The 20,936-nt window shown below is 40.7% G+C and overlaps 2 protein-coding genes across 2 annotated transcripts; both read left to right on the forward strand.

The window, feature by feature from the left end:
- The first annotated feature begins 34 nt into the window (after positions 1-34).
- Positions 35-11,807, forward strand: LOC110969423 (alpha-1A adrenergic receptor-like). Its single transcript, XM_022219509.2, has 2 exons — positions 35-1,411; positions 10,626-11,807. Exons 1-2 carry the CDS (start codon positions 463-465, stop codon positions 11,177-11,179), a joined length of 1,503 nt encoding a protein of 500 aa, XP_022075201.2. The 5' UTR covers positions 35-462; the 3' UTR covers positions 11,180-11,807.
- Positions 11,808-14,502: 2,695 nt separating this feature from the next.
- Positions 14,503-19,469, forward strand: LOC110969426 (gastrotropin-like). The gene is made up of 6 exons (XM_051954625.1): positions 14,503-14,793; positions 14,870-15,054; positions 18,281-18,351; positions 18,453-18,613; positions 18,703-18,792; positions 19,155-19,469. The coding sequence occupies exons 3-6, from the start codon at positions 18,285-18,287 to the stop codon at positions 19,212-19,214; spliced, it is 378 nt and encodes a 125-aa protein (XP_051810585.1). The 5' UTR covers positions 14,503-14,793; positions 14,870-15,054; positions 18,281-18,284; the 3' UTR covers positions 19,215-19,469.
- The last annotated feature ends 1,467 nt before the right edge of the window (positions 19,470-20,936 follow it).

Here is a 20,936-nt window from a genome sequence, read left to right on the forward strand (position 1 = left end):
GCACCAACGAAGTGTTTCTCCCAAAACGCGCAATCCCCCCCTGCGTTCTGCAAAGTTGCGTAAAAATCATGCAAAAACATTCCATGCGTTTCCTGGGAAGTCAAAACGCATGCTGTGCGTCATGCGCACCTCATAGGCTGGTGTTTAGGTATGGTTGGTCAGTGCATGGCAGAGCTGCGCGTGGAGGAGAGGAGGCAGGAGGTGACTGCTGCACCCCTCACTACTCCACTGAGCCTTCAGGAGAGTGGAGGCAGAGGGAGATGCATGGGGACGGAGCGGCTGCACGATGAACAGGTTTGTCTGATCAAAAACATCAACTCTGATTTGGACACCAACTTGCAAACGCGCAGTTCAACCATGCGGACATAAGGCCGGTTCGGCAGTTTGGGTTCGGTTCAGCGCTTTCTTGAGTTGCGGTTACAAGTGATCTGAAGCCTGCTATGGAGGACTTGGTGAGTCAAAATGAGTCTGAGCACTGACAATGTCACAAACTTATGGAAAAATGGTTCCTCGGAACTGGCGTCTTCCCAGGGCAACTTCACCAACAGCTCAGGGACGAACCACACTGAGCTGGACCTCACCAGAGCCATCCCGCTCGGCTTGGTTCTGGGGGCTTTCATCGTGTTTGCCATCGCGGGCAACATCCTCGTCATTCTCTCCGTGGTGTGCAACAGGCACCTGCGGACACCGACCAACTACTTCATCATCAACCTGGCCATCGCCGACCTGCTGCTGGGCACCACGGTGCTGCCGGTGTCCGCCACTCTGGAGATCCTAGACTACTGGGTGTTCGGCAGGATCTTCTGTGACATCTGGGCGGCGGTGGACGTGCTGTGCTGCACCGCGTCCATCATGAGCCTGTGCGTAATATCCATCGACCGCTACATCGGAGTTAGCCACCCGCTGCAGTACCCGGGGATCGTGACGGAGAAGCGGGCTCTGCTGGCCATGCTGGGGGTCTGGGTGTTGTCGGTGGTCATCTCCATCGGACCTCTGTTCGGGTGGAAGCAGCCGCCGTCGCCGGACGACAAGGAGTGTCCCATCACCGAGGAGCCCTTTTACGCGCTCTTCTCCTCCCTCGGCTCCTTCTACATCCCGCTCGTTGTTATTCTGGTCATGTACTGCCGCGTGTACATCGTCGCCAAACGGACCACTAAGAACCTGGAGGCAGGTGTGATGCGTGAGAGGATGAACTCCAGCGAGCTGACCCTCAGGATCCACAAGGGGTCTCAGGTCAACGAGGATTCCGGCAGTTCTGGCGCAGGCAAGGGCCGAGCGCACCAGGCGAGAAGTTCTCTGACGGTGAAACTTCTGAAATTCTCCCGGGAGAAGAAAGCAGCTAAAACTTTGGGAGTTGTGGTCGGCATGTTTACCCTCTGCTGGCTGCCCTTCTTCCTCGCCTTACCCATAGGTATGTACAGTGGGTGACTTCATTCAAACAAAAATGCACCACTTCCCCTGTTTCTCTTCATAGCCCACTCCAATTTAAAACTTTATTATATTCAGTTAGTTAATGAGACCTGCAGAAATTATACTGAGGTCCTTTAAATGCCTGCAAAGGCTCCTGGAGAGCTTCTATAGTCTAAACCGTACATGTGACACTATGGGAGTCTCCTGGGCAGAATTTACTGCCACCTAACCTGTGAGAAAAACTTTGATTTACTGCAAATGTCATTATACATTGCTGACATAAAGACTTACACTCATGTTTCATTGCAACATTCAATATTGGACGCAGCAGGAGTGGATCTAGTCATATTATGTCTCTGACCTCATTGTCTGATCATGCAGTTAACTTAGATTATATCACAGTTTGTCGCATAGACCTTCATAGGTGGCAAGGACATTATAGCGTCTGAATTCAGGGCCCTAATAAGTGATTTCAAGGAGGAATTCTCTGTTCAGTTGTTATTAGTGTTATTTTTACCATGTTGGTGCACCATGAAAAATAAGTACACTCCTTCTGTGTGCCAAGTGAAGAGTAGGTGGCCTCCCTCTGCTCTGCTCTGTTATTTCAGGGGCCACTGGAGCCTCCCTGATGAATCTGACACTGCCAAGCATTAAACACCCCACCGTCCTGGATGTGTTAAAGAAAATGCAAGGGAAATTCAGCAATATACTGTGGAGAAATTCCCGCTGTGGCAGGATTCATTTTTTTATTTAGTTGTTGGTCAAAAAGGCTGTCTGAACATTCAGCAGGGTGAATTGTAGATCAATGAATCCCTTAGGATGTTGTAGGTTTGGATGCATGCGTGTTTTTGTATCAGCATGTGCATGTGTGTGTGTGTGTGTGTATTCTTTTATCAGGGTCATATTGGAGTGTGTTTATGCCCCTGGCTTGGAGCTGCAGCTCATCACATCCTCACATGGACACACACACACATCACAACCTGAGGCTAAAATCACTGCTCCGTGTCACACAGCAGGGACTATTTTACCTCAAGGCGTTTTCAGTGAGATACCAGAAGTACATACCCCATGTAATTTCCCAAGATTTCTCAGAGGCTTCAAAGAGTGGAATTGTAGTTTGGACTTAAGGAAGGGCCTCTTTACGTAACACTACAGAACAAACTGCCAAGAAACCCCCCTTTCAAGGCTATGCTTGTCTTTACAGTGTCTGGTGTAGCATACTGATGCACCGTTACAAAGCACCATGCGGCTTGATTTCATTTGATGCCAAAAGTTCTACCAGCTACGAAACAGCCACTGTCATAGCAGGGCACTGACACTGTGCCTGTTCAGCTTTCAAAAGGGGACTTGTAGGAGGTGTTGTTTTTCAGTTTAAGTTTGTGTGTGGTGTGACTTACATCTGAACTTAAAATACTAGGAGGCTGAGAGGACAGCAGCGCCCTCCTCGCGTTACTCCCTGAGTGTTCATTAGCTTCCACCCACGGAGCGGGATTTCCTGTTTCACACTTGTTATTATCCTGCACTTTCCTCGGCCTTCTGTCACTGATATGTGAAGCATGTGGGGGCTCTGGTTGGATGGTTTCTATGTGTTTATGTACATGTATGTCCATGCTTGTCCTCAGTGATTGTGTCTGTGTGGTTGCAGACGCTTCTCTCACTTCAATCACTGCAGATTTTTTAAACAATTACAAGCCCACAAAGATGAAAGCGCCGGCATCTCAATCGTAGACCGTGTGCAGCTCAAAGAAACTCGAGGGCCCTCATCTTCACAACTGATCTCAGATTCAAAAGTCTGAAAATACCTTGTTTTTGTTTTTGTACTTAAATGGCAAGCAGGCACCTAGCGTTCCCACGGTTGGAGTCATTCCTTTTCAGGTTTTAAAAGCATCCCGTCTCCTTTTACGCTTTTGACTTGGAGCAAAGTAAAGTATACAGACCTCAGGGTTATAAACACTACATCAGGATTTTTAAATTAGTGTTCCTCCAGGCCAGTTTTCTTGGATTAAAAGCAGCACAAAATTTCACACACACTCACTGAGCACTGTTAAAACTGGCTGGTTTGTCACTCAGCGTGCAGTCAGTGAATTTGAAGTTATTTTACAGCACATTCCTGTATCATATTACGAACAAAATGACACAATAACAATTTGAATACACAGCAATATTTGGTGCAGAAATTGAGTCAAAGTCCAACCTTTCAGTCAGTTAAAGCAGCTCATACATTTTAGCGTGTAGCCGTACTTTTAAAATAAAATAATGTCTTTTCATCGACACTAATTGCTCAAACTTCACATGTCCCACAAGGAGGTCTACGTAATATGAAACATTAAAGTTGTCTGCCGTCAGGGTTATTGATGGTTTCTATTCTAAAGTGAGTTTTGGTAAGGTTGATTTATGGCGTTTCTTGGCTTTTGTGCACAAAAATGTTTTTTGTGGCACTGTAGTCACAGATCAACTAGTCGATTAAATGGCAGATATGCACACATCTGACAGAATTCCTATTCTCTGGACATTCGCTGGTGTTACTTTCATGAGGAGAAAAGTGCTTCATCAAGAGCCTTCCAGGGTTAAATCATTAACCACGCCTGACGTGTACATCAGCGGGGTTACTGCATTCGCTTCGGTATCTGGCTGGCTGGCTGGCTAAGTATGTATGTGTGTGTGTGTGTATGTCCGGTCAGATATCTCTGCAAGTGCTGAAGTCAGAATAATCAAACTTGGCACTGAAGATCGGTCTAAGGTCCCCTGCTCAGTTGTGGAGTTAGAGGTCAGCAGATCAAGGTCAAGGTCACAGGGGTCACTAAAAGCTACATGTGTGACGGTAGGGGCTGCAGAGTGGCAGCCAGTAGATGGCGTGGTTCTGCCATCTACTGAGGGCTTGTCTAGTTCCTTTTCGCACTCTGAGGAGCAGCTACCTGTGAGGAACGGCTTTGAACTCACCCAACTTAGTGAGGACTACTAGATTTAACTTATTTAATGTTTGTATTGGCTGAACATTCACTCAGAGTCGACTTCACGTCAAAAAGGTCTTTTGTGTGGCATATTTTGTTAAAGCAGACCTAAACCTGGCTTAAAAGTCTAGTTTGCAAAAAGCAGTTAGTAAATCAAAGCTCAACAACCAACAAAGCAGATCATCTAAAAACAGTAGCGCACTTTACCGTGTTAGTTCTTGTGTTGGGATCACCAGTAGATATAGAAAATCATTAGTCTAGCCGCGCTAGACCCAGCTCTTAAGACACAAAGGTCTAGGCACGCTCGACAGGGAGGGAAGCGGGCTAAAAGGTTGTCTTTCAAATCACTCTGCAGCAGTTGGGTAGGTATACAACCCATCAGCGCAACGAATAGGCTGACGTAGTTCCTAGAGCGCCAGATTGTGACTAAGTCCCATTAGCTTCCCTACCAGCTGAGCCAACTGGTATATTAAGGATTTGCCATATCCCGTCGGCATAAGTCCAAATACGTCTTTCTTCTCAATGAAACACTTCAGTGCCGTCCTTTGTTTATCTTTCAAGTTGAATTTTAGTTTCAAATCTTTAAGGGCTGTGGCCAAAGTCGAGTCAGAAGATAACCGTTTATTGTGCGATGGTTGTTTCTGTCAGAATCGTCACGCCTCTGTCGTCACTTAGTTACGCCCGCCTTCTGACTCTACACTTCATGGTGATTCGTCCGGCCAGTTTTAGGAGCATCCAACCTCGAGCCTTATGGAGGGTAACTAGACCCACCCTGGCAGAGAATTAAATTCATTGCCGTGGGTTGTCTAGCGCGGCTAGGCTAGAAAATCATATGAATATCAGCAAGAGGTCTGCTCATTGTTACAAAATAGGCAGGCTGAAATGATTCAATACACAAGAGATTATTGGCTTTTGTATTTATTTCTGATTCATTTGGGCTAATAGGGCTAGCAGGGAGTTTTAGTTTTTCTAGAGATGACGTGCAGTTTATTTTTTCCCCTTTGAACCAATCGATTGCTTGAAGACTAGCTACAATTTCAATCAACCAAGATTTTCTTTGGTCGACTACAAAACTATTTTTTTGCAACATGGTGATGATGCTTCTTGATTTAATTCACTTGATTAAACAAAAACACAAGTAAAAAATGTTTAGCTATAATAAAATATACCAAAAAATAGCTGACTTTGTTCATATATTCCCACTGAAATGCTAAACGTATAAACTATAAATTAGGTTGCTTAAGATGAATATTGATTATATTGCTTAAAAAATGACTAGAAACATTAATGTGTAATAGAAATGATCGCTAACTAATGTCCTTCCCATCAACTAATCAGTTAATCAACAAGTCTTTTCAGTTCTACATAGAGATAAATTAATATATCAAAATTTGACATTTTCATAACACATCGGAAAATGTCTGATTTGATTTTTAGGATGCGTTTAAGGGAAACATGAAGAATAACTCCGTTTAGGTGTTTCACTGAGCTTTTTCTCATGTCCTCATCTCCCAACTCGGCCAAAGAGAAATTATTCGTCCTCAGTGGGCTTCACACGTTCTTTCATTGCACACATTTTCCCGCAGCTCTTTAACACCCAGCGCAGGCACTAATGTCCTGTGAAGGCCTCACATTTAGCAAGCAGCGTGCCCAAATGTGAGAGAAACCGACTCTTTGAGGTGCTAACTATTGTTTCCTTGTGCGTGTATTTTCGGAAGAACTACCGTTATCTTTGTGTTCTGTGTAAAGTTCATACTGCTTTCTCTCTTTTTTGCTTCATTGCGCTGGCCAGCCCCTGCGCTCCAGGGGTAATTGAAATGGATTTGAAAAGGAAAAATAATGAGAGTGCTACGTGTCGAAGCGATGAGGAAGAAGGGAGGTGGCAGAGCTGAGCTGGAGGGGAGACCGGGCAGTCGGGGTGAAGCCGAGGGTCTCTGGGATGTCAAGTCAATTTGCTAAAAATGGCTCCATGCTATGGTTTTATTGAAAGCAATGTGAGAGGGCAATAACACTGCTGTCCTTTCAGATCAAGACATATTAATCACATTTATTGGTGTGTTATAAAACAGGATGTGAGAGGTTTGGGAGAGCAGATTGCGTGTGCGCTCTACATGGCATGGAATAGGCACGGTTTCTTCCAATTACTGAGAATAACAGGATGCCTTGTTTTGTTAAGATGTTCCTGTGTTTCATAGTGGTACGTGTGCGTGGCTGTCCTCAGGAAGGAGGTGCAAACATTTCTCTTAATAGACGGGACGAGAACACGGACCACCACCCTCCCACGGTTGTACCATTGTCTTGCAGCTGAGCCTCTCGCATCCTCTGCCGTTTATACTATAAGCTTTCAACATAAACACTTGTAAAAGGACAAAAATGGACCGTGTTCACACAGAACATAAACACACAAACACGAGCCAAATCTGGACACTGGAAGCTCCACTGTCAACTAGTGTTTCCGACACTTTTATCCTGAGCTCACGTAGAAAGAAGACACAGGAACTTGAGGGCAGGGTCTCACCTGTAGCTCTTTGTAGGAGCCTCTAGGTGTTTATGGACCCATATGGACACAACCTCATAACTGTGTTTGCTTGTGCAGACTCCGCTGTTACACTCTATTTGAGATACTTTTTTGTTTTTTCTCAAAGCCCTCCTACTCCTGACTGAACCACAAGCCAGTGAGTTCAGCTCTACACCAAGAAAAGACCACCAGCAGTTTTGTATGTAAAACCATCATTTGCTACGACAGAAAGTAAAGCTGAAGATGTCAGTCAGTTAATTAACCAGTCAGTCAGCCACTGAAAGTTAAGTTTCATGCAATGATGCTAAATATCCTCTGATTCTAGCTTTTCTAATTGAGATTCTGCAGCATTTTCCCCCTATTTTATATGATTGTAAAGAAAGAACTTTATAGTTTTGGCTCCAACAAACAAATGGATTTAAATGGGCTTTTTTCACTGTTGGTAAATGATTAATTAAGACAATAATTGTTTCTTTAACAGAAAATGGGGCAAAAGCACGTCATGTCTTATAGCAGAGCTCAGAAATATTGGTTGCTGCTTTAACAAACTGATAAAAAATAAGAAATTATCAGGACATTTGGGATCTTTATATGCCAGGAACACACAGCCTATAAATGAAGAAAAAATACTTTTACTTGGATGTGTTATAGAGTATCTAGAATTCAAAAAAAAATACAAACATTTGATATTTAGAGCTGTTGCAATGCAAAGCTCAGACTGTTTCTTACGATATTTATTCTGACTTGTGATGCAGGTAGTTAATATGGTCATATAGTTATCATTTGAAAGCCGCTACGAGGCAGAAAATCTGACTAATAATGGAGAGAAAAATGAAGGAATGTACAGGTTTTTGTGTCCGCCTCACCCAGCTTTGTATTCCAACCACACTCGTTACTCACATAGTCATGTAATCACATTTAAGTGGCAGTCCAGAAGGGAAAATAGCAAGTGAAAATACCAGCCGCTTAGAAGAGACCTATTCATTGGCAGTTCAGGAGGCCAAGGGACATTCAGACAGCATTCTCTCTCTCTCTCTCACTCACACACACACACACACATTTACACACACCAAACCCACACAAATGCACACAGACAGACAAACAGCTTGCAATGCTTGGAGCCACTGAGTTGAATGAAAGTTGAAAGTGACATTTCCTCATATTGTCTAACAATCACTCTCATCAGGGAGAACAAATTGACCACAGCATTGTTTTTGTGTGTGTGTGTGTGTGTGCGATCTTGAATGCAAAAATAGACCTGCACCATTTCATAGTCGCACATTTTTTGCAGCATTAAACTGAAACAGTGGACTAGACTCTCTTTATTCTGCATAAATTCACTCTTTGAGTATGCGATGTATTATGTACCTTGTAGCACTTAAAGTAATTGTCAAAGCTGTTGATCTGATATTCATGAAGAAGTAAAGTGACATGCCTCCGTCTGCCGGTCATATCCTACCAGAGGTAATTTCACACTTGAAAGCCTGAGATCATAGTGCATCCTCAGCCTCTCCAGGAATGTGATATTAATTTAAGAGCGTGGGTCGGTGTAAAGAAACACAGTTTACTCACATCTGCCCACACAAAAAACACAGTGTCTTTGTTTGTGCTTATTAATTCCTTGTTTTTGTCCTCAGGCTTTCCTCACTCACCTCATTAGCTTGTAAGATATTATCACACAGCAGGACTGAAAGCACCACAAGAATAGATTCATGCAGATTAAATGAGACCAGACTCACTCCTTATCAAATCTACTTTGGAATCTTTTGAATTTTGCTGTTTCCATCATTTGGGTTATCTCTAATTTCAACACACTTTCAACTGTGTACCTGTAAAAATAATCTGCACAGAGCACAACGCCCCTCAACACAATCTGCATGTATGAAAAAAGAGAAAGCCTGTTGCGTTGTTGTAACCTCTCCTGGAACAAGCCGCCAGTTCTGCTCAGCTAAAATGTCTCCTTTTTTTCCCTCTCAAAGCGGCACATTTCTCCCACAGCGTATTGATCTTAAAGGGGATTCAGGGTCATCCCACTTTCTCTGTGTACTTGTGTGAGAGCTCCAAATGAACTGCAGAGTGGCTGCATGTTTTTTGGTTTTTTTTTTTTTTGAAAGGAAGCACATTAGCTGTTTACGGAGGACTTTCTAAAATACAAGGTCTTTCTTTAATGATAGATAAGATTAGAATTGACTATTCTCAAGTAAAGTCTGGACAGCAAACCCTCATGTTGCTCCTGGTCAATGCTGCCACCTACTGGGAACAGCGGAGCTTGCATTATCACAGAGGATAAATGTGTATCATGAGCAGGGATCTGATATACTGATATATACCCGATTAGCTGGGTGTAACTTATGTTCAACAGCATCAGTCAGCTATATTCATCGGGTCACTAAAGGCTAATAACTCTTTACTGCCTCAATAAATCCCAGCCTCATGTTCCACAATACAAACCTTAAATTTGGGGTGGTTTTGGGCGGTTATTAGCTTAGCTTAGCATAGAAACAGAAAACGGGAGGAAGTAGAATCAGGCACGTCTAAAAAATAATTTTGAAAAAAAAATGTTAAGGCACAGCTATCTTTAAAAATGCAAGTTCTCCAATTTAACAAATTCGATTTAGCATAAAGGATTTTAGAAGTGCTAGTCTGTGTATTTTTACCTTTATTGGACGGACAAACTGATCAGCCCTAAATCCACATGTAGCACTTGACTTAAAAGTTGATTTTCTTGTCCCATTTGTGATTAAAAAGTAAACAAGTTTATTTCCCAGCATGACAAATTCCTTTAAAGTATATTGGCGTCACAACTTTACTGTATTTGTGGAGATGGGTGCATTTCTTTATTCATTTATAAATAAGACACCATCAAAGTTTGAGAAAAAATATAATATAGAATATTGTGAAGTATTATTTATTTAGAGGTTCACAAAGACTGTGGTTTGATCAGTTTCAATTGGCAACTTAAACAACAACACAATTGTCCTCTCATTGTGATTTAAAAAAAAATTGGAATCAAATTTCCATCTTAGCACACATCAGACTAGTTAAAAAGCACAGAGAAAATGGTCAAGACAAAAGTGTTTCATTACAAATAATCTCAAAACCATCACAACACAGTTTCCGGGGTCTTTTAGCTTCAGTGTACCGCCGGCGGTACACCTACTAATTTGCATAGGAATTTCAAGAATGTCCGACAGCTGCAAACACGATTATACAAACACTATACGCCGATGGAAAGCTTAGATTCTCATGAATCCGCCGGTATAAACCATTTTCAGATGCGATTACTACAGCGGGTGAGAAAAACACATTTGTCCGACAAAAACGAATATTCATCCATCCGTTCTCTATACACGGCTTCAACGCACACAGCGCGACTCACATTTCCGGGTTCATTATTACACACACAAAAAAAAGATTCCCCAAAAAACAGTCATAATCCAACCTTCTACATCCAAATGACACAAGCCAGTAAACTATTTTGTCCAAAACATGTCCTGAAGTCGGTATAAAATCCCCGAATCGGTCATTTTCAAGGAAATGCACCTCCCGATGCGCGTCCAATATTCCCCGTATTTTTCGTATTTTTTTTTTATTTAAAAATAGAATATTAGCGATTTTTTGTACTGAAAACGGCTGGAATTGACTGCAGCTTAAATGGTTAAGGAGTAAAGCTCACATTTCTGCACAGATCTACTGGCCACTAGAGTGAATGTAATTTTGATGTGCATCTGTTCTGCTGTCTTCAGGGTCTTTTAATGTGAACCTGCGCCCACCAGATCTCCTCTTTAAAGTCATCTTCTGGCTTGGCTACTTCAACAGCTGCCTGAACCCCATCATCTACCCCTGCTACAACCGCGAGTTCAAGCTAGCCTTCATCCGCATCCTACGGTGCCAGTGTCACCAGCGCAAACGTCCCGGCTGGAAAGCCTACAACTACCGGTCCTCTAACTTCAGCTCCTCTGTCAACTCACGCAAAAGCTCCACAGATCACACCTCCAGCTGCATGAACGGAAGCCAGCGCACCCTGCCGTCCTCGGCCAGTCCGAGCCCCAGCTACCTGAGCAAGGGTCTGCCGCCTTGCCCGGAGGGGGAAACATTATACATCTGGGGAGCCTCCACTCCGACTCCCTCCACACCAAACCTGCTGCCCGGCAGCCCTGCAGACTGCCAGCAGGTAGTTCTGAAAGGAGGGAGATCCCTTGAGGAGGCCACTGGAGGCGTTTTCTCTTTCTCCTTTGGGAGGAACAAAGACAAGGGAGGGTCTAACAAAGACAGCATCGTGCCTGATGACAAGGTGTGACTGCGATGTCTTACTAAGCTGTGACTTACTGGTTCAGGATTACAGTCACAAACAGAGTGTGGATGCAGGATTCACAGCTCTCACTGTACATGGTCCCATGATCACTCATCAGTCAGTGGACTCATTGTTGTCAGTGCTCAATGTGAGGTGAAGATATGTTGACTATGCTGCTGTATCACAGATATTGTGTTCTACATTACTGCATCTGTGGCTGACATAGACAGGAAGGCTTTCTTCCAATGGACAGTAATGAGTTCAGGACAGTTAAAACAGTGGAAAGAAACATGTGCATGCATTTGATTGATCTAAAGACAAACGTGAAGGAAAAGGGGCCTCATTTCAAACAAGACCCCCTTTCAAAACATTCTCCCCTTCACCCTTTCCAGTTGAAAAACTCCACGTCTGCCTTGTAAAAAGCCTGAACGTGACAAAGAACCTGACACGTATAAAAAAAAAAAGTGTGATATGACAAATGATCACCTTTCTGTTGCAGTCACTTGGTGTCTTCATGGTGTATTGTGAAAATAAAGTATAACCTGTTTTATCTGCTGTGCGCACAATCAGATATCATCTTGTTTGTATGTTTCTAGAAATGTGATGGAGAAATAAAACTACAATGTTGCTCTAATGCTGCTTGAAGGCAAACTCTTAATCTTTGTTTCCCCATTTGAAAAGAATTTGCTCTCTTATATAATACCATGGATCAATCTAGTGATTGAAATACCAGTAATGGATGATGTTTGTTACGTCCTTAGTGAAGGAACGGGCAGATTCGAGTGTCTGAGGTAAAGAGTAGATGTTTGGTATTTAGTGGAACATTTCTAATGAGCAGATACAAAAACACGGTTTATTGGCTGTATAGACATGTCCCTTTGATCACAGCTAAGTCATAGCACCTCTACCGGTACATACCTGTTCTGCTTCATGGCTCGCTGCCTCCTGGTACATGCCACTAAATCATTTACTCCTGCAGGGCTTTGTTTTGATAATGAACCAATGGACTGGACATAAGTAGAGACATGGACAAACAGATACAAGAGAGAGGACATGTGGTGGAGAAACAATCAGGTTTCAGTTAAACAGTGAGACCTGATGGCACTCCAGATTCTCTTGCCTTCCTGGTTGCACTGCTGGTGATGCCTTTTTTGACACCAGACATTCTAGTCCATCTAAAAAAAAAAAAAAGAATTATCTTGAAGAACTTCTTGGGTTTTGTCATTTAAATCCAAAATTTTGACATGTGCTGTGTTTTTTAAATTTAAAAATTTCAAGCCTTTTCATGCTTAAATCTCATGATCGTGGCTTATAGCGCATGAAAGTTGGAATTCCATTATCTCAGATTTCTTAAAAGCAATCAGAAAAGGATTTATAATACAGAAATGTCCACCTTTTAAGAAGCCTGATCATTTATACACTCAATACCTTTTGGGGGCTCCTTTATCATGGAGATGACCAACCTATGGCACTGCTGAGGAGTTTTAGAAAGCCAACTTGCCTAAATAGCAGCCTTCAGCTCATCTGTACATTTGGGCATTTTTCATATTTCTCTTGACAAACAATATGGGATGCTTTGGGGTTCAGGTCAGGTGAGTGAGTTGCCCAATCAAGCACAATAATATCATGGTCAGCAATGTGGCATGTGGTAGTATTTTTGGTACTGTTAGCAGTTAAGTACTGCTGGAAAAAGAAATCAGTATTTTTATAAAGCTTGTCTGCAAATGGAAGAATGAAGAGCTCCAAGACCTCCCGGAAGACGCTGCATTGACTTAGAACTTGATCTAAAACTCAGTGGACCAACACTAGCAAATGACATGACACCAAAAATCATCAGACTGCACAAACTTCACACTGGAGTTCAAACATCTTGGATTGTGCGTCTCTCTACTCCTCCAGATTCTAGGATGTTGATTTCCAAATGAAACACAAAATTTACTGTCATCTGAGAAGTGGACTCTGGACCTCAAAGCAACAGTCCGGTTCTTTTTCTGCTTAGTCCAGGTCAGAGAGTTCTGACGTTGTTGGGTGTTCAGGATAGACTTTACATTTGGAATGCGACAGTTTCAGCTTCCTCCTGAAGAAGTCACCGGCATCAGCCTCAGTCCTGGTAAAACTCTCGCATGTTCTTCAGTCAGCATTTCTTTGCAATCCTTGCAAGGCTGTGGTCATGCAGCTTTCTATCACACTTTTCCCTTCCAGTGAATTTTCCATTAACACGTTTTGAAACACCATTCTGTCAACAACCAGCCTTTTCAGCAGTGTCCCTCTGTGGACGGTGTAAATGATAATCTGCTGAACAGCGTCCAAGTCAGAAGTCTTCCCAGTAATTCTGGTTCATGTCCATCAACCAGACTAAGAGATACTCACTATTTGTGCTGTTTAAAAGGTAATTCACTCAAATTCAAAATGAAATATCCAAATATTTAGAGATAAGTTTTTAAAAAGTTTCAGCTGTAGGCCATAATTAACTAAATGAAAATAGAAAAATGCTTAAGACATTTTACTTTACATGTAATGACTGTAGAACATATTTAATGTTCACTTTTTTAAACAACTGATGAAAAATCTGAAATTTTTTCCAATATTGATTTTTTTTTAAAATGTACTAGTATACTGTAAAAAAACATCAATTTCACATTATTTTTCTGTGTTCTTGAAATACACAAAATATTAATAATCATACAAAAAGCAGACCGAGTTTACAAGTCTAATGTAAAACAACCTGTAGCTAAATAACCATAACATTTGATTTTTTGTAGGTTTTTTTAGAGAAAACTTTATGTTACATTATACATAAACGGACTTTAAATACATTCACAAATTTACTTTAATTTTAAAAATATCATTTTATTTAATATTTGTTATTTATGGATGAAACTGTTAACGTCACATCTAATACTGAAAATATATTTCTAAAAATAGACAGAATTCAGGCTATTTGACATTAATTGTTAAATATTAAATATCTTGTATAAATTACACAGGAAAAAACATTGAATTTATGCGTTTTCATCAGTGCACAATATCTCTAAGTACTAGAAGCTGACGGTGTTGACGTGTTTAGCCTCAACTACAGTCTCAAAATTTTCTCAGCTTTGAAAAAAATGCAAAATTCTGGAGTTTAACTTATACATAGCATTAAAAAGCCAACAAATATGCTTAATCTAATGTTAAATGAAGGTTGAAGTCGTATTTTAAAAGTAGAAAATTATTGTATTTCTATGAGATGTTGCTTCCCGTGAATTTACTGGGGTTTTTATGCGGCCAAGCTGCTAGAATAAAATCGTTTTTTACAGCGTGATAATGTGCAGCCCCCTGCAGTACACTGTCAAAATGTCTCCCAGATGTGTGGCCGTGTGGCTGCTGCTCAGCTGTATTCTGTCTTTGGTCATCTCCGCATCCTGCTGTGTTGAGCAGCAGCATGCAGCAGGATGCTCAGTCTTATGTTTCATGTCCCTTCTGCCCCTCCACGCTTCTTCAGTCACACTGGTCTCATGCTGTTTGCCTGTGGGAAAAATTTCATGGCTGCCCAGAGACAAGAGCGATGCATCCATGCAGTCGAGCAGCTCACCAGGAAGCTTCAGATGAATCTGAGCCAAGAAGACTGACTGTGATGGGTGAGTCGGGTCCCAAGTGGATGATCCTGTCTGCAGGAAGGCTGGGTTTCATCACAGCGGTCTTCCTGTTTTGCAGGTTTCCTTTCTTCCGTGTGAAAGCAGTGCATCCTCTGAGGGGCTACGGCGTCCGGCAGATCTCTGGATATGGCAACGTTTGTCTGAATTCATTCCTCTATTCCTTTTGCAAGAACTTCAGATGCGTATTTGTAACCACGTTTGACTGTGGCCATTAAGAGCAGGTTTGGATTTGGTCAAACTTTGGTAAGCAAACGCAAAAAATGTTACCTTGATTTCAAAAATGATTACCATGTATTAGCCTGTTTACTATAGGGAGGGATGAGTTCATTCTTATGTTTTTGTATGCTTTGTTAGAGAGGTTGTTTTGTTTTAAAGACTGATCAAAATCAGTGCAGCAGAGGTCAAGATACTCAGACTTCCAGTCTCTAATAAAAGTTTAACTCTAACAAACCCATTTATATTCTCATTTCAAAGCTGCGATGACCCTGATGACATGACCAGGCTAATATTTTAAGACTGCAGTGGAGGCTAAACACATGTAAACTCCATCTCTAAACCTTGCAAACCTTAAGTAGCATTTACATAGACCTTACACCTGACAGCATACTAAAACTAAGAATCTTCTTTCATGGTTTCTTCTGCAAAATCAGGAATATAGCCTATTTTTTTCCAGCTAGAATGTTACATTACAATGTCTGCACCACTGTATTCCATTAACACTGATCTACATCCAACCACCACTCACTTTTGCTATGCAGGACTTTGTTCTGCAGACAAAAATCACAGTTTAGGGGAAATAGAACATCCTAACAAAAATATTTGACTATTTTGTGTCAAATAACACAAAGTAGAAGTTAGCTATGGGCCTTTAAATGATCCATTCTGCTTCTTTGCTGCTTTATAGTTATAATCTGTACCTATACAACATTCATTTGTTACTATACATCTACTGTTTGACATTATATTAAGCTTCAGTATATATATCAGCACACTAGACCTTCAAAACAGAGGCCTTTGACTGAAGACAGAAGAGAGGAAGAGACACTGGATGTAGGACTTAGGTGACGGACATTCAAGCCACAAACTCTTTATAGACACAAAAGGAATGCAAAACCCAACCTATAATCTATAAACTACATATACTAAAATGGCCACATTAATATATGGTCTTATTATGCTGTACATAAAGAAGCAAAGTCTGTAGACAGAGCAGGAAAATGGTAGCTGGAGCTGCAAAATACTGATTTCTCATCAAAGTCAAACTGTTTGCTTTATGTGAGACTTCCATAAAAGAACAATATCTTACAAAGTCAGAGCTACACAGTGCCTGAACTGGAATAAGGGGGGAAAAAACAGCACTTTAAACCAGAAATACTCAGCTTTATTTTGCCCGGGGCCGACTTTTGCAAAATGACTGAAAGCCAGAGGCCAGATAGTAAACAAACAGTAATATTTATCATATCAAATAAATAAATACCTTCTTTCTTTGAAATGATTGTTTTTAAAATCAACTGAGAAACAGCCATGGGAAATTGCTGAGCATTTACTGAATAAACAAACAAAGAAAAAGTCCCAGAGTGAATCAATTAAATTTCATATTGAATTAGAAAATACGCTGTAAACCAATTACATCAGATAAGTTGAACCATATCCATGCAGAACACCACACAATTTATGAGCACAAACCACTCCTGACATTAAAAAAACAATAGATTTTTAAACCGCCTGGACACATTTATGGCTTTTTAGTCTGTTCACGAAGATTTATCTGAGCAGAGAGAGCAAACAGTTAGCCTGCAACTATCCAACGGTAACAATAAACACCTACTACCAACACCTATAGGTCACATATTAACACATGGAGCCATACAAAAGCATCAAAACTCACCTTAAGACAACAGTCCTTAAAGACAAAACTGTGTTATAAATATTTAAAAAAATATCAGGCCTATCGTTGCACATTTTTTGATGCATCCTTGAAAGTTTGAGTCACAACCAAAGAAAAATCACCACCACCAAAATGATAAGATAAGAAAAGAACAGATAAGATAAGACTACATTTTTTAACCAGATTTGTTATTGTAGCTTCATGTGCTCAAACTTAATGCACATTTCTGGTTATCAAATGGTCAGACGTAACAGAAAAATGCATGAAATTGACATTTCTGTCAAACAAGGACACCCAGACTCGCTGTCTTTACTGTATGTGGGCTGATCATGTTTACAGTCGTGTGCAGTCGACCCTTACATGCCTACTATGAACCGGAATAATCTCAAAAAACAATACGCATTTCCAAAATATGCAAAGACATTTTGAGCTGTCTCTGTGTTTGCCTGACAGCCTCAGCAGCAAACACACGTCTTCATCTGCTCAAACGAATTTGCAGCCATCTGATTGGTTTCCATCGAGCACTCAGAGAGACAGACTGTCCTCCAGAAACCCTCTTTTCATCCACTTTCTGTAAACAACAGTGGAATGCATAAGGGACGTCAGGAGGTAAATCAGAGCTGCAGGTCGCAGAGTGGCAGAGAAGTAATAGCGCCATATTTTCACAGGCATGCATTCAATTTCTCTCACACATTCCACCTGAAACGAAAAGGTCGAGGCCTCAGATAATCCAGCTATCTTTTATCTCACACCTGTATTCACACATTTCCGATATTTCTCCTTCACTATTCACACGTTTCAATTTACATCAAACGATGAGGCAGTCGCGGCAGAGCGAGGTGAAAGGAAGCAACATGGAGCACAGATTTGAAGAAAGTCCTGATTAAATGACTGATTAGCTTTTTTTTTTATTTTTAGCCTCAGTTTTTAGTGTCAAAAAAAAATCAAAAAAGATGTGGATATTTGGACAGTTTTTTCATTGTTTTCTGACAGTGTGCAGCGCAAACAATCTTTGTCAGTCAAGCTCTGACAAACTGTTCACATACCAATTGTTCAACCATAATTACAGCCCACAGTTATGCTCATTGTGTGCATGGTTATGGTGGTAAAGATGTTTTTGAGGGTTGTTTTGGTCTCCGTTATTAGTTTTATTGCAGTTCTTCAGGCGGCTCTCGACAAGAAACAAAAAGCAGCTGCTGACTTCAGCTCAACAAAGTTATGTTGTCATGTGAAGCCCTGAAGGCATGAATGTTAAAAATGGTTGAAAACACTTCCATGAATTGCATTTAAAGGATACTAGTAGCATGTTGTGTACATTTCACTTCTCTACACATGCTCAAACCTGCAGACCAAGTGTCATCACCTCGCAGAAGCGCTGGAAAAACCTGAAGCTGACAGGAGCGGGAACATGCTTTATTTTGCGGTGTAAAACAATGTGACAATTATGTCTTGGAAAACCACTGACATTTTTCAGTCATGCGGTGGTGACACATGGGAGCAAATACAGAGGAGAGTATCTGGAACAGGCCACTCCTTCCTTGACTCATAAATTCCTGCCGTATTTTTTCACTTCTCTTTCAGCATCATGGCGTTCGCTGGGAAATATGAGCTCGAGAGTCAGGAGAACTACGTGGAGTTTCTGGAAGTGATTGGTATTTATTTATACATGAGCTGCAGCATGTGGATTAATATGAGTCGCTTTTGATTTGAACTTTAACTTTCTTTATTTGGAACTTCCCCCTCTTTGTCACAGGGCTTCTCAGTGCCAAGACAGACCATAAAGTGGTGACAGAGGTGGCTCAGGATGGAAACAACTTCACCTGGACGCAAACCATCCCCAACTGGACCTGGTCGAACAAGTTCACAGTGGGTCAGGAGTGTGAGCTGGTGACAATGACGGGCTCCAAGTTCAAGGTGAGTTTATGAAAGGAAAATGATCAATTGCCAGCAAATCTGCCCCATTTTCTTAGCCGTCTGTGACCTTTTATCCTTGTGACCTACAGGCACCTGTAACTATGGAAGGTGGAAAGATCTCCATACAGTTTCCTCAGTACCATTTCACAGCAGAGATCAGTGATGACAAGCTAGTAATGGTAAGAGAAGCAACCACTTATTTACATGTCCTTACATTTGTCTTAGTTTTTGTGGCACATGGAAAAAGTAAAAAGCTGAACTGATTGAATATTCTGAATAATGTAACATTGCTGGTTATGAACAACAGTTTGACAGATACTGACCAAACAGAAATTTTAGCAGGTTTTATTTTTGAAATTAGCAAAAAAAAAAAAAAAAAAAAGGAGCATAATTACTGGTTGTAATTTCCATTTTTTCACTTTCATGTTCAAGTAATAGAGACAAATCATGTCTGTATGACTCCAATAACTTGAATATAAGTTCCCGTTTCTGAAACTTTGCTCAGTCTTTACTTCTCTTTTTCTCACACTGTGTTGTCCAGACTTGTGTAACTCCAGGAGAGAAGGGCGTGACCTTCAAAAGAATCAACAAGAGGATCTAACGCTACGAGACTCGACATGCTTCAGCTTCAAAGAGGCTACAGGAGGTAAATCATGACAATAAAGAGCTCCAGGTACAGAAGCAATGGGATCATCTACGCTGAGCAGCAAGAGGAACGTCTCTTGGCTTTAAAGGACTGAATTTTGTTAAACTTCACAGACGTGGCAAAACTACAACATGAACTGTATTTACACAGAAATGAAACCGTTTTGACAGTGTTAATGTTTGTTCCAATAAAAACAAATGCCTAAATGCAGCTTCTTTTCCAAAGTCATGATGAGGTTTTCCTTTACTTTTAATGTACGAACTTTGTCTTCATGATTTTTGAGACAAATGAGAGGATCATCCTGGGATTTTACATGACATCCTTTGACCATCTTTTTTAAAATCTCAAATGAGTAGAAAATACAGTTTTTATGTGTTTTTATGGGTTAGATATTCACTTGTGTTGTTTTGACGGGAGCATATATTTAGTATGAACAAAACAAAATTATTAAGGGTCAAAATTTTAGTTAGCTTTTGGTTGGTGGTCATAAGCTGTTACATATATCAGATTTACTAATAAGTCATTGTTTTATTCAGAAAAGACAGTTTTTTAAATCAATATCAGAGAAAAAAAATGCATAAAGTAATTCAATGTGCTAAAAGTTGAAGTCACACTGATGTAAAAACAAACAAACAAAAACTTTAAAAAGCGTTTCATACTGCAAAATCACGGACTCCACTGGATTATGCACAAGAAATGAGCAAAACTATTTCACTGTCATAATTATTTTTTGTTTGTTTCCTCTATTTTTAGACTGAGAGCAAAAGGCTTCAAGAGTGTTACTGTTGATCTGTTATACACAGCAAATTTTGGCTTTTGGAATAAACTCTCTGAGTCAAAAACAACCTAATTCTATTGTACATGTCTGACCATAGACTCCAGAGTTGAGTGAAAATAATTTTTTTTTTGAGTTGATCTTGAACTCTTTTTTCCCCATTAATTTCGTTGTGAGCAACACGTAAAACATGAGAAATCGTGTTGGTGTGCACGTAACCATAGATTAATTTACGTGACAGTTTCACGAATCCTTGTGAGACCGGGTTGCAACTCCTCAGGTGTTAAAGTTCTAATCTGATATAGAGTAGGTAACACTAAAACCGAGTTCATTTAAATATTAACTCATTACCAGTGTTTGGAGGAACACTTAAAATATATATAATTCATATATATAATGTAAAAATGACTGCTGTGCAATGTACTCTTTACAGCACTTGTTATATTTAGAAGAGTATTCCTTACATTTAAGCCACCCTCAAGGTTTTAACAGTGCAGCTTAAGTTGAATAAAACAGTCAGTGACACACACTGCATTAGATTAATTTGTCACAGCAATAAAAACACAACAGCACTGTCTGTTCAGTTTAACATGAGGTAAACTGCTGAATTTACTCCTCTTCAAGTACATAAAAACAGGGAAAAAGAACATCACATTGATCCCATTCAGATAAATCAGATCACACAATTTTCTGATACAACATAAAGTTGGAAATCACATCCAATGAAAAGAACCCAAGAATGGTTAGAACACCTAAGTTATCCTGTAATCTGTGCAAACGTACCACATATAGATTATTCAGCAAAAGGAACAGGAACCCCATCAGCTTCAAGCACTGTTAAGTCCTAAATTAAAAGTTTCCGTATTTCATCAATACCATATTTCTTATTATCTTGTGCATCA

This window comes from Acanthochromis polyacanthus, chromosome 10 (genome assembly GCF_021347895.1).
Source record: "Acanthochromis polyacanthus isolate Apoly-LR-REF ecotype Palm Island chromosome 10, KAUST_Apoly_ChrSc, whole genome shotgun sequence".
Taxonomy (NCBI): domain Eukaryota; kingdom Metazoa; phylum Chordata; class Actinopteri; family Pomacentridae; genus Acanthochromis; species Acanthochromis polyacanthus.

Coding starts and splice junctions, on each gene's coding strand:
- LOC110969423 (XM_022219509.2), top strand. CDS start 463: ATGAGTCTGAGCACTGACAATGTCACAAACTTATGGAAAAATGGTTCC. Junction 1,412..10,625: donor CTTCCTCGCCTTACCCATAG/GTATGTACAGTG, acceptor TGCTGTCTTCAG/GGTCTTTTAATGTGAACCTG.
- LOC110969426 (XM_051954625.1), top strand. CDS start 18,285: ATGGCGTTCGCTGGGAAATATGAGCTCGAGAGTCAGGAGAACTACGTG. Junction 18,352..18,452: donor GGAGTTTCTGGAAGTGATTG/GTATTTATTTAT, acceptor TCTTTGTCACAG/GGCTTCTCAGTGCCAAGACA. Junction 18,793..19,154: donor GTGATGACAAGCTAGTAATG/GTAAGAGAAGCA, acceptor TGTGTTGTCCAG/ACTTGTGTAACTCCAGGAGA.